Consider the following 14531-nt stretch of genomic DNA (forward strand, 5'->3'; position numbering starts at 1 on the left):
GAAAATTCCAAAAGCCAGAATGCCTCTTCTCCTCCAAATGATCGCAACACCTCTCCAGCAAGGGTGCAGAACTGGAGAGAGGATGAGATGGACCAATTGACAGAAGTAGGCTTCAGAAGGTGGGTAATAACCAACTGCTGAGCTAAAGCAGCATGTTCTGACCCAATATAAAGAAGCTAAGAAACTTGATAGAAGATCACAGGAGCTGCTAACTAGAATGACCAGTTTAGAGAGAAACATAAATGACCTGATGGAGCTGAAAAACACAGCACAAGAACTTCATGAAGCATACACAAGTATCAATAGCTGAATCGATCAAGCAGAAGAAAGGATACCAGAGTTTGAAGACCACCTTGCTGAAATAAGGCATGCAGACAAGATTAGAGAAAAAAGAATGAAAAGGAACGAACAAAGCCTCCTAGAAGTAGCGGAATACATTAAAAGACCAAACCTACAATTGATTGGGGTACCTGAAAGAGACAGGGAGAATGGAACCAACACACTTCAGGATATTATCCAGGAGAACTTCCCTAATCTAGCAAGACAGGCCAACATTCAAATTCAGGAAAGACAAAGAACATCACTAAGATACTCCACAAGAAGATCAACCCCAAGACACATAATCCTCAGATTCTCCAAGGTCGAAATGAAGGAAAAAATGTTAAGGGCAGCCAGAGAGAAAGGTCAGGTCACCTACAAAGGGAAGCCCATCAGACTAACAGTGGATCTCTCGGCAGAAACCCTACAAGCCAGAAGAGAGTGGGGGCCAATATTCAACTTGTTAAAGAAAAGAATTTTCAACCCAGAATTTCATATCCAGCCAAACTAAGCTTCAATAAGCAAAGGAGAAATAAAATCCTTTCCAGACAAGCAATTGCTAAGGGATTTCATCACCACCAGGCCTGCCTTGCAAGAGCTCCTGAAGGAAGTACTAAATATGGAAAGGAAAAACTGGTACCAGCCACTGCAAAAACACACCGAAATATAAAGACCAATGACACTATGAAGAAACTGCATCAGCTAGTGTGCAAAATAACCAGCTAGCATTATAATGATGGATCAAATTCACACAACAATATTAACCTTAAATGTAAATGGGCTAAATGCCCCAGTTAAAAGACACAGGTTAGCAAATTGGAAAAAGAGTCAAGCACCATTGGTGTGCTGTGTTCAGGAGACCCATCTCACGTGCAAAGACACACATAGGCTCAAAATAAAGGGATGGAGGAAAATTTACCAAGCAAATGGAAAGCCAAAAAAAGAAAAAAAAAGCAGGAGTTTCAATCCTAGTCTCTGATAAAACAGACTTTAAACAAACAAAGATCAAAAAAGACAAAGAAGGGCATTTAAGGGATCGATGCAACAAGAAGAGCTATTTTAAATATATATGCACCCAATACAGAAGCACCCAGATTCATAAAACAAGTTCTTAGAGATCTACAAAGAGACTTAGACTCCCTCACAATAATAGTGGGAGACTTTAACACCCCACTGTTAATATTAGACAGATCAACAAGACAGAAAATTAACAAGGATATTCAGGACTTGAACCCAGTTCTGGATCAAGTGGACCTAACAGACATCTATAGAACTCTCCACCCCAAATCAACAGAATATACATTCTTCTCAGGGCCACATGGCCCTTATTCTAAAATCAACCATATAATTGGAAGTAAAACACTTCTCAGCAAATGCAAAAGAACTAAAATCATAACAGTCTTTCAGACCACAGTGCAATAAAATTAGAACTCAGGATTAAGAAACTCAAAACCACACAACTACATGGAAATTGAACAACCTGCTTCTGAATGATTCCTGGGTAAATAACAAAATTAAGGCAGAAATCAAGCAGTTCTTGAAACCCACGAGAACAAAGACACCACGTACCAAAATATCTGGGACACAGCTAAAGCAGTGTTTAGAGGAAAATTTATAGCATTAAATGCCCACATCAGAAAGCTGGAAAGATCTCAAATCGACACCCTAACATCACAATTAAAAGAACTAGGGAAGCAAGAGCAAACAAAGCCAAAACAGAAGACAAAAAAAAAAACAAAAAAAAACAAAACTAAGATCAGAGCAGAACTGAAGCAGATAGAGACAAACAAATAAACAAACAAACAAAAAAACAAAAACAACCCTCCAAAAAATCAATGAAACCAGCAGGTGGTTTTTTGAAAAAATTAACAAAATAGACCACTAGCTAGACTAATAAGAGAGAAGAATCAAATAGATACAATAAAAAATGATAAAGGGGATATCACCACTGACCCCACAGAGATACAAACTACCATCAGAGAATACTATAACACTTCTGCACACTAGAAAATCTAGAAGAAATGGATAAATTCCTGGACACACGCACCCTCCCAAGACTAAACCAGGAGGAAGTCGAATTGCTGAATAGACCAATAACAAGTTCTGAAACTAAGGCAGTAATAGCCTACCAACCGAAAAAAGCCCAGGAGTAGATGGATTCACAGCCAAATTCTACCAGAGGGACAAAAAGGAGCTGGTACCATTCCTTCTGAAACTATTCCAAAGAATTGAAGAGACAGGATTCCTCTCTAACTCATTTTATGAGGCCAGCATCATCCTGATACCAAAACCTGGCAGAGACACAACGAAAAAAGAAACTTCAGGCCAATATCCCTGATGAACACTGATGTGAAAATCCTCAATAAAATACTGGCAAACGGAATCCAGCAGCACATCAAAAAGCTTACCCCTCACGATCAAGTCGGCTTCAATCCTGGGATGCAAATCAATAAATGTAATCCATCACATAAACAGAACCAATGACAAAAACCACATGATTACCTCAATGGTGCAGAAAAGGCCTTCGATAAAATTCAATATCCCTTCATGTTAAAAACTCTCAATAATCTATGTATTGATGGAACATATCTCAAAATAATAAAAGCTACTTATGACAAACCCATAACTAATATCATACTGAATGGGCAAAAGCTGGAAGCATTCCCTTTGAAAACTGGCACAAGACAAGGATGCCCTCTCTCACCACTCCTATTCAACAAAATATTGGAAGTTCTGGCCAAGGCAATCAGGCAAGAGAAAGAAATAAAGGGTATTCAAATAGGAAGAGAGGAAGTCAAATTGTAAATTGTCTCTGTTTGCAGAAGACATGATTCCATATTTAGAAAACCCATCGTCTCAGCCCCAAAACTTCTTAAGCTAATAAACAACTTCAGCACAGTCTCAGGATACAAAATCAATGTGCAAAAATCACAAGCATTCCTATACACCAACAGTAGACAAGCAGAGAGTCAAATCATGAATCAACTCCTGTTCACAAATGCTACAAAGAGAATAAGATACCTAGGAATACAGCTTACAAGGGACACGAAGGACATCTTCAAGGAGAACTACAAACCACTGCTCAAGGAAATAAGAGAGGACACAAACAAATGGAAAAACATTCCATCCTCATGGATAGGAAGAATCAATATCGTGAAAATGGCCATATTGCTAAAGTAATTTAGAGATTCAATGCTATTTCCATCAAACTACCATTGACATTCTTCACAGAATTAGAAAAAAACTACTTTAAATTTCATATGGAACCAAAAAAGATCTGTATAGCCAACATAATCCTAACCAAAAAGAACAAAGCTGGAGGCATCACCCTACCTGACTTCAAACTATACTACAAGGTTACAGTAACCAAAACAGCACGGTACTGGTAAAAAAAAAAAAAAAAAACAGAGATATAGACCAATGGAACAGAACAGAGACCTCAGAAATAACACCACACATCTGCAACTATTTGATCTTTGACAAACCTGACAAAAACAAGCAATGGGGAAAGGATTCCCTATTTAATAAACGGTTCTGGGAAAACTGGCTAGCCATATGCAGAAAACTGAAACTGAACCCCTTCCTTACACCTTCTACAAAAATTAACTCAAGATGGATTAAAGACTTAAATGTAAAACCCAAAACCATAAAAACCCTAGAAGAAAACCTAGGAAATACCATTCAGGACATAGGCATGGGTGAAGACTTCATGACAAAAACACCAAAAGCAATTGCAACAAAAGCCAAAATTGACAAATGGGATCTAATTAAACTAAAGAGTTTCTGTACAGCAAAAGAAACTAGCATCAGAGTGAACAGGCAACCTACAGAATGGGAGAAAATTTTTGCAATCTACCCATCTGACAAAGGTCTAATATCTGAATCTACAAGGAACTTAAATTTACAAAAACAAAACAAAACAAAAAACCATCAAAAAGTAATCCCAGCACTTTGGGAGGCTGAGGCAGGCAGATCACCTAAGGTCAGAAATTCAAGAACAGCCTGGCCAACATGGCAAAACCCTGTCTCTACTAAAAATACAAAAACTATCCAGGTGTGGTGGCACGTGCCCATAATCCCAGCTACCCTCAGGAGGCTGAGGCAGGAGAATCACCTGAACCCGGGAGGCGGAGGTTGCAGTGAGCCGACACTGCACCATTGCGCTCCAGCCTGGGCAACAAGAGCGAAACTCCATCTCAGGAAAAAAAAAAAAAAAAGTGGGCAAAGGATATGAATAGACACTTCTCAAAAGAAGACATTTATGTGGCCAAGAAACATGAAAAAAAGCTCATCATCACTGATCCTTAGAGAAATGCAAATCAAAACCACAAGGAGATAGCATCTCACTCCAGTTAGGATGGTGATTATTAAAAAGTCAAGGAACAATAGAGGCTGGCGAGGCTGTGGAGAAGTGGGAACGCTTTTTCACTGTTGGTGGGAATGTAAATTAGTTCAACCATAGAGCAGGATAGTGTGGTAATTCCTTAGGGATCTAGAACCAAAAATAGCATTTGACCAAGCAATCCCGTTACTGGGTATGTACCCAAAGGAATATAAATAATTCTACTATAAGGACACATGCACATGTATGTTTATTGCAGCACTATTTCAATAGCAAAGAGATGAAACCAACCCAAATGCCCGTCAATGAAAATGGATAAAGAAAATGTGGTACATATACACCATGGAATATTAAGCAGCCATAAAAAAGAATGAGATGATGTCCTTTGCAGGGCCATGGATGAAGCTGGAAGCCATCAACCTCAGCAAACTAACACAGGAACAGAAAACCAAACACATGTTCTCACTTGAAACTGGGAGCTGAACAATGAGAACACATGGACACAGGGAGGGGAACATCACACACCGGGGCCTGTTGGGGAGTTGGGGGTCAAGGGGAGGGAGAGCATTAGGACAAATACCTACTGCATGTGGGGCTTAAAATCTAGATGACGAGTTGACAGGTGCAGCAAACCACCATGGCACATGTATACCTATGTAACAACCCTGCACATTCTGCACATGTATCCCAGAACTTAAAGTAAAATATAAAAAAAAAGTTCTGGGGAAAAATTCACATTTTCCTTCTCTGCATTTTTTTTTTTTTAAAGCTCAGGTGACTGGACAACGTCTTTGTTTGCAGGACAGGATGGCCTCTGAGCCTATCTTGACATAACTTAGCCTAAAAGAGACTAACATTTGGCCTGGTTTTCTGTGGTCTTTTTCTAAAAGATCTTTCAAGCTGGAAGAAAAACTGTTCCGTTAGAAGTTCATGTTTCATCTGCATAATAAATATATCAGATTAGAAGACAGCATCCTAGTAGTAAGTTCTGAACACATTTATGAGACCTTTTCATTACTTTTTAATTTCCAAAGTTTAAGCTCTCAGATTTGACAAAAAACATTTTACTAAACATATCTTAATTTTTTTTATTTTATATGGATAACCTTCAAGACCTAAAGAAATACCATAGTGTAAAAATATGAGGGATGTTAGCTACACAGAAGGAAACATGTTCTTAACTTTTTTATTCTCTAGAAAAGAAAACATTTAGGTCTTGGGCTAGTTTCCTACTGAGAATTATAAATTCAAAGGTACATTAATACATCTTTACCCTTTAAAAACAATTTATCACCAGGCTTGATGATAAAATCGTTGCAAAATACCACAAGAAACCTGTTTTAGAAATTAAAACTTGGAAGCTAAAAAGTTAAACATTTTTTTTTTCCAGTGAATTGAGAGAAAAAGGCATCCAACAAATTAACTTCAGCTGGGCCTTCCATTTTGATTACATTTGTAAACCCAAAACAGAAGCACAGCCTCAGTAAATGCACCTTCTGTGTACTCCTAATCTATATAAGACACGGGGTCCGGCTCAGAGTTGGGGGGTCTGCCCGTGGGGCAGTCTTGTGATCCAAAGTCCCAATGCCACATGAGGGTCCTCCAGGGATCAATGGATTTTCTCCTTAGCTTTGCTTTCCTTTAGGCAAATAAAGCCAGGACTCCTCTAATGAGTGGAAAACACCTTTTATGAGTTCCTAGTTCGGCAAGACAGGAGCTATTAGACATCCAGGGAGATGTTTTTATCCATCATTTGTGCTATTTGGCAACATTGCCTCAGTGCTGAGAAACTGGGTCAGTAAAAGTTATTACTAGTGATAGCAGCCTTAATTAATGATCATAGTTGTGTTCTAGCAGTTAAAAGGAATAAAACAAGTCGTCTGTGTGTGTGTTTTAGAGAATTGGCATTTTATAACTCAAATTCAATGGAATTCCATTAACTTTTTTTTGGGAAGGGGTGTCTCTGGACTTGAGCCTATCCATAGTACCAGAAGCAACAAATTTTTAGAAATGATGTCAGATTTAATAAAATAGAACAAGCATGTTATTTCACCACCTTTGAACCATCAGTGACAGATTTACTAGAGTCCACCAGTGTACATTTTGTAAGATGAATCACATGTATTTTTGTCTGTGCACAAATGTCTAAGTATAAGATCAAGTGTTTAAAACCCCAGAGTTCGTGGATTAAATGGGAAACACACGTGTACTTTGAGCATGAGATTTCAAACCCAGGTAATGGCTCACAAACTTCTGTCACAAGTGTACCTTGGGAGGAAATGAATGTAGATGGAGAAGAGGGGTAACATCTTTGCTTTCTGTTATTTTCCCACTTATGTTAATAGAAATGTGCCTAAAGGCAAGTGACTGGAAAATAGTGGCCAAAGGACAGTAGAGAAACCAAACTGGCCTCTAGGTGGTGCTTGGAAGCAGCGTAGGGAAGGCTGGCACTCTTCAGGGTGAAAAGCATATTAGCTGAAGCCCAGTAACCTGCAGGCTCCAGGGTAATGTCTGCATCCCACTGGGGCCTGCTCTGCAGTCTCCACAGGTGATTACTGGGCCAGTTGAAATACATTTCTCTTTTCACCTATTCCTGTATCTGTTAAATTGTTATTACGGTTATAGCTCATGTCGATAAATCATTGCCGTTTAAAGTCAACAAACACTTATTCAAAGGGTTTTTGTCAAGCAGGTCATTCTGCCGCAAAGCTGTACTTAGAAACATCTGCCTGCTTCTCCCACAGTTTCCTATTTGCCCAGCACTGTCTCGTCCAGATGGAGTATGCTGGACCTGCAGGAGCTAGGATTCTGTTTGCTTGCAGGTGGAATGTTTCCCAAGGGAATGTTTTCTCTTTATGTCTTTTTTTTTTTTTTTTTGGTAAAGTTTTTAAAAGGTATTATAGCTGCTACATTTGATATCAAATACGAGTCTGTAACTCTTGTTAACATTTGCCATCAATAAAAACAAAGACAACCCCTGCCCCTTGGAAATCATAATAAAATGTGGATAGATGTGTAAATCCACACAAATCTATTCCTATTCACATGCTGACTGAAAAGGGAAGCTTCAGCATAAAAATTTAAGAATCTGTAACTCCAGGCAGATTTTAACATATACTTTTTTTTTATTAAATATGTAAAAAGATCAATGCAAGTCAAGTTATTCACATATTCAGAGACAAAAAACTATTCTACCATGCGACAATAGGTGGGTAATGTAAAATGAATGTGATACATCTGAATAAGACTTTTTCATCTATTATGTCATTACTTATCTATATTTATAATTAACAATACATATGTTTACATTCCTTTCAGTTTACATTTAATATATAACAAAAGCTTTATGGTGTACTATTTAGTAAAAGTAATCTGAATGCATATTAAACCTTAACGGAATAATGGAAATACTCACCAGGGAAGGGAAGAGTTCTTGGTTCCCTTCTGGAATTTACTTCTCTCAGGTCAACAGGTGTTTTTCTTTCTTTTTTTTTCCTGCTTTTCTGCTTTGAACAAATATGGGCTTTCTCTTTGCCCCCTGCTTCGATCACTTCCTATCTGACAGTAGCAGTGGAAGTGCTATAACCAGCCGACAATGGGCATGAGGGGGGACTAAGGATGAAACTGGGCTTCCTGAGAGGGAGGAGCAGAGCACGCACCCAGGGATGCTTCCTGCCCAGCCGATGACATGTGACCAGGGGCCGCCAAGGAAAGTGTTCCCTGAATGCCGAGATGAGAGAATGATGGGGTCCCACCATCCACGGGAAACGAGTGGGGGTCTGCACAGAGGCTGGAGGTGCAGCCTAAGAGGACTGACTCAAATTCAGCTGTTAAAGATTCCCCAAAGCATCTGAGACACCATCTGGGGTGCAGCACAACAGAAGACGTTTAAGATGGGACCAGAAAGAATGCATAGCTCTTCTCTAAATAAACGAATGGCCTGCCCCATGCCTTCGGGAAGGAGAATGGTCTATAGTGACTGGGGAAAGTTCTCTTTGCAGGCTAAGAGATCTGGCCAGCATGTTGATAACTGAGAAGGCTGGGGAGCTGGAGGGCAACGGAGTGGTTCCTGCAAGAGTCACCAGGGAGGCTTATGCAAGTTATACAGCAGTAAGGGGTTGCCGGAGAAGGCAGGATCCTGACTCCCTGCTACCCACTCACGTGCATCCACATGACAGGAGTTTGGTCATGAGCCACCGAGCATTGGGTATGACTGAGATGTCCAGAGCAGATGAAGAATGGCCTAGGAACCACTGCAGTATCAGCTGCATAGAGTTATTGTGACCTTTTACAAGAGCTATTTTTTTTTTTTAAAGAGATCAGTGAGTACAACAGGCTCAGAAGGGCAACAGGCTGTTAAGCATGATGCTGTGTATAGCACAGCCACTACTACTTGTGACCAGGTGTGGGAGGACGTCACTGCCGAGAGCCAGGCTGTCCAGCCTTAGAGAAATAAGCTGCCGCTATAATGCAGAGTAAGCAGGAGAGAGAAGAAAGGGAAACCAAACACCACGGAACATCTGTCCAATTCTGCACAGTGTGTTGTAATCTCAAAAATACAAGCCATCTTTTCCATATAACTCAATAAATATCACTTTGCTGCAAAAGATTTATTTTGGAGAGACTTGGTGAAAAGCTTCAATGCTAGAATTTAGAATTCATATTTCATCAATTAATAAAGAAATTTCAAAGCTTCAGGAACATAATTCAGAAATTTATTTTGAGCTTTTCAGTTAAGCGGAAAGTGGGGTGGGCACATTTTTTTCTTGTTTTTGTTGCACCTGCTAAGTCAAATAACAAGTGAAAGTAAATCTAAAGTTAGAAACCAAGGTGAAATGAATGATCCAGGAAGGGATACCATCTGTCAAAGGAAAAAATAAAAATAAAGAAAAAAAAAGAGGCAAAGACTTGGAAAGAGGCTAAGAAAATGTGCAAATATTAGTTAAAAAAATAAGGAATGCTTTTAATTCATTAATGTTTCCTCTATGTATGAATTGCCATGGTTTAGCTAAGGTCAATGACAAGGAGGGCCCTTGTGTTAAAGAAGGAAAATTCTTTATTCTAGAAGATATTGGGAGGCATAGATTTTTCTGTGCTGGTATTCCAGTGTCTACACCAGACTGCAGAACCATGATTCTCCCTTGCAATTATGATCCTATTAATAAGGTCTTCTAGCCTTACAGCAAGTGTGTGGCATGGTGCAGAGCCTTGGAGCTCAGGGCTGCACACCTGAAGTTACCCTTTAGTAGGGGTCCCCTAGAGTGAATGACAGTTTTGTGGCGGAAACCTACACAAAGAGGAAGAGGAATGAGGCAGGAAGACCTGTACCTAACCAGACCCTCTTTGGACTGCAGAAAACTGATGGCAACATCTCGGGGAGTGGCTGCCCACCAAAGAGGATCCTGAGAAAGAAAACAGCATAACCTGGGAAATGGGCTACATGGGGGCAAGGGACATGGTGAGAGGGCAAAGTTGAGATGGTGTTTTCCTTGAGTGAATGTCTTTCAAAACTAACAACATTCTGTGTAGCTGTCTAACATGCTGATGGAGGAACACTGCTGGGCCCTGAAATCCTAGCTTTGAATCCATTTTTTCCCTTTAGTATTGTGAGTAGAGGGAGAAACTGACCTTATGTTTTCCCCCACGACACAAGTCACCGTCATTATGGCTTTCATATCAAGTATCTGTTTCCCTTTGTTCCAATTATTTGACCAAATTTATGTTCAGAGGTTAGACTTGCAAACATCAAAGCACCACAAATGTGTGTGACATCTAGTGACACTGGGTTGAAAAATGCCAATATAAATACCATATATCAAATTACCATTGTTTCACACCAGGATAAAAAGAGGGGTGGTGGCAGTGGTGTTGGGGTGGGAAAGAGTTGTTCTGGAAAGAAATGAAGAAAAGAGCAGAACCAATCTCAAGCAGCCAAGTGGTGAAGTTGGATGTATGTGACCCTACGATCTCTCGGGTAGGCGGCCAGAGGGCCGTCCGCTAATACACCTTGGCAAAGAAAATGGGAACCAAGCGCAGTGGCTGGCATATGCAACAGTGCGTTGATGGTAACGGCAGATTGGGAACAACTGGTTTCTGTTGAGCTTGGGGCCACACATGTTCCAATTCTCCAGAAGAAACGTTCCCATGCACAATGGAAGTGTCAAGAGCAGCCGGGACAGGTCAGTACTCTTCCTGCTGCGGGGGCTGCTGTTCGTGGGCTTGCTCCTCTGCTTCCGGCTCTTCTGTGTGGCCCTCCTGTGGGCGGGGGAGAAGTTTCAGCTGAGATAATTGACTGGGAATGGGGCCCTGCAGCGTCCCAGTCCACTGCCACTGCCAGCATGGCGTCTGAAGGCTGTGGAGGGCACCAGGCTTAGTTAGGCACAACTTGCCATGCAAACATTTCCCAGCTTCTGGTGTCCGAAACGTGCAGGGGCGCCTTAGCTTCCCCATGCGATCAAAGAACAGATCATTCTAGAAAGCACAGTCATCAGGCTTTAGGCACCCAACTATTTTGTTTTGGAAGGAAATCTTAGAATACATGGCATACTTTCCTAACCTTTGTAAAAGAGTAAACCAAACACAATGACTCAAGAGCATCGTGACAACCATGAGTAAAGCTGTTGTAATATAAAAGCAGCACCCCTGGCCTCCCTGGTATGTTGTGGGGCGGGGGGGGGGTGTCACTCCTCACTAATGGATAGGGATGTGGGCTTTTGCTCCATTTCCTAGTCCCTCCCTCGCTGTCATTCTTGCTCGGTAGTGCCGGGCTGAAGGAGACCCTTTGTTTTGTTACTAACCTGATGTAGGCTTAGATACCAGAGCAGCAGTGTTAGAGGTTCCCAGGCTAAGGAAAGGACAGCAGCCACATTTCCTGGGTTGCCCCAGGCAAGGAGGCCCCTCCTAACGAGGGAGCTCAGGAGCTTTTAGCTCAAGGACTTTGGGACATCTACTTAGACTGCTTGGGGCCCTTTTGGCTTACGTTATGTTTATCAACTGAGAATCAGATAGGTGAGTTGTTCTTCCCACTATTTAGAAATATACAGCCCTATTTATTCCTTTATCTAACCCAGTGAAGCATGGCATGAACACCAACTCCGGGAGCACTAGCCTCAATCAGCTGTATCTGCACATTCATTCATTTTCTGAACTCACACAAAATATTTGCTGTTTTTTACCCAAGCTGAGGGAGCATGGCTAATCAAAGGAGTTCCCTGTTCTCTCAGTAAGGGCACACAGCTTCTGTGATGCAGTCTGGAGCATGTGCTGGGACATACGGAAGTGCCCATGCCTCGCACACCTGGCACGCTGGCTCCTGAGCACTGAACTGCCCAAGCCCTTCCCTGTCTGTCAGGCCCCTCTTCCTTGGAGCTTAGGACAAACCCATCTTTAGCCAATTCAAATATGGCACGTTCACTGAGCCAGAATTCCTTCTCTCTTCTCCTGCAGCATTTGTTTTCTTCCTCTGCTATGACACTGATTTGGAATCTTGTCTTGACCCTTTCGGCCCCACCCACTGGATGCTGAGGTTACTGAGGTCAGGGATAGGATTCTCGGTACCACATCTTTCTTATGTAAGACTCAATCCGTGTTGTGTTGAGAGGAACAAATTGCAGTGGATTCAAGAATGAATGACTGAGACTATCAGACTATCAGCCAAGGTCACGAGCCACTTATTTTCTGAGAGGCAGTAAGTAGAATGTCAAGGTTACAACATGGACTCGAGTTCACATCCCAGTTCTGTTATTTACAGGCCGTGTGGGTTTGGGTCTAGAACTTAACTGCTCTAGGCCCCAGTTTCCTCATCTGTAAAGTTGGGGATAAGAGTATCTATGTAGGAGCATTTTCAATGCATTTCATTAGTCAATGAATCAAAGGACTCCTGGAATCCAACAGAGAAGTTAATGAGTTAAAATAGGTAAAGTGCCTAGAAGCGTGTTTGGCACATGGTAAATAGAAATGTGAGCTGTGATTATATTTCTTAGTGGGAGAACTCTGGAATATATTCTAGAAGTGCAACTAATTTTTTTAAAAAAGTAACCCTTTCTGTGTCAATCAACAGTAGACAGTGACATTGTGTTGAAAACTTGGGAAAAAATCTGGCATTGTCTCTTAGTGTGCCGACAGGCCCCTTATTCAGCAAATGTGAGCTCTCCCTATCTATCCCATGACCACCCTGTGTTCACCACCTAGAACTGGCTCTACCTCTGGAATGTTAGGCCCAATCTCTTGTTCTCTCTGATCACATCATGTGTCTTCCTGACCCTTGTACTCTCGAGTTCCTTAATTGCAGGTGCTCTTTGACCTCGGGGAGATCTCAGAGCCCTGATCCCCTCTTTACTGCCCTTCTGCCGGATCGACCCCAGACCCCTGGACATCACAGCAGCTGTGCTCTTGGCACTTCCTCTGCACACTGCTTTGCCTTCTGCCTGGCACACGTGAGGCTGGTCCTCTCAGCTCAGAGTCAGTGCCTCACCGACAGTGTGGCCACACATGCTCAGGGGAGCAGGAGAGAACTTCTTCCTGGGCCAATGCAGGACAAGAAACAGTTACTGGCCTTCCTAAGCCAGTGCTCTCCTCTCATCCAGGGGAGAAGAATGAAACTAACATTCAAGGGAGTTTAACAAGAATGGTGGGCTGGGAACTCCCGGCTGTCTGTCCCGCCACATGCTCCTCTAAATTACGAGAAAGCCACTCCTCCCTGAAGCTTCTCTCACTGCCTGCAGCCCCGAGTTAATGGCTTCCCTCTCCAAGCTTCCTATCCTCAGTTTCTGCTTCAGTGGGAGGGCGCACCACAGTCCCGCATGTGTTCCTGCTGGGTGGCTACACATCTGTCTCTCCAGCCGGGCTCTGAGCCCCCCACGGTGAGTTATGTTGTTTTATTCAGCATCCTAACTCTTGAACGTGAGTGTAGTGTCTTCCATATTGTATTGCTCAAACTTCAGCTGGTCTAAAGTATGCTTTTCTTTATATAATTGTTTCTGTGCATGTTAGACTGCTGAAAAGAAGATTTCAGAAATGAGGATCTGTTTTACATTTTGCAGAAATTCTCATTTGCTCACGTCACAACTGGGAGTTTATTGTGGGCTAATGGAGCTAAAGTTGAAAGACCTAGATTCAAGTAATCATTGAGCCTGTAACAAACTAGAGGGCCAGGAAGCCACTAGGCTAGGCCTCCTTTCCAAACACATCCAACAAGGCAGCAGGTTTGCTGGCCTTGTCTATGGCTCTGAGGCTTCCAGATGCCCAGGGCAGCTGCTCCTCATGCATACCCAGCTTAAGTCTCAGTTACAGGACCCCTCTGCGATGTCATGCATCTGCAGGAACTGTGGACCCCAGACAACTCTCACTGGGAAATACCAGCAAAGCTCCCAATTTATCAATGGATTGCTCATGCTTGGCCTGCAAGTTAAGGCAGTCTGAGAGTCTGGCAGAACACATCTGTAATTCTGGGGTGTTACAAATCACAACTGAGAGCTCACAGCCCACACAATGCTATTGCAGGCTCACAGGAAAAAACAATCTTTTTCTATGCCTTATACAAGAATGAAGAACTTAAACCCATGTCTAAGTAGGAGGCCAGGCGAAACCTATACCAAATATGAGACTAATGCACCAGAGCATCACCTAATAATTCTAATACGTGCATATCAATCTATTCACATCTTTCCGTTTAGCTGTGAGTGATTGTAAGAAGACTATCATTCTTTAGTTTCCTTATAATCATTAGATAGAGAGGCAAACTGGAAGATGGTATTGAAGAAGGCTCTAGGCCACTGTGGGAGGAAAATGGGGGCAAAGGAGAGAGGAAGGCCCATCAGGAAGCTCCACCAGCTCCTGGCTTCCTAGCTGTGGGAGGCACCACCCTGCAGTC

At 42.0% G+C, this 14531-nt stretch overlaps 1 protein-coding gene across 3 annotated transcripts in view; it reads right to left on the reverse strand.

The window, feature by feature from the left end:
* Window positions 1–8135: 8135 nt before the first annotated feature.
* MAPRE2 (microtubule associated protein RP/EB family member 2) overlaps window positions 8136–14531 on the reverse strand; it is a 169454-nt gene continuing 163058 nt past the window's right edge. For all 3 annotated transcript variants that reach the window (XM_032152522.2, XM_032152521.2, XM_032152523.2), the window contains one exon: window positions 8136–10915. In XM_032152522.2, the coding sequence (XP_032008413.1) occupies window positions 10841–10915 (75 nt within the window). In that variant the 3' untranslated portion in view covers window positions 8136–10840. The remainder of the gene's footprint in view (window positions 10916–14531) is intronic.

The sequence above is a fragment of the Hylobates moloch genome, unplaced genomic scaffold (genome assembly GCF_009828535.3).
Source record: "Hylobates moloch isolate HMO894 unplaced genomic scaffold, HMol_V3 SCAFFOLD_5, whole genome shotgun sequence".
NCBI lineage: Eukaryota > Metazoa > Chordata > Mammalia > Primates > Hylobatidae > Hylobates > Hylobates moloch.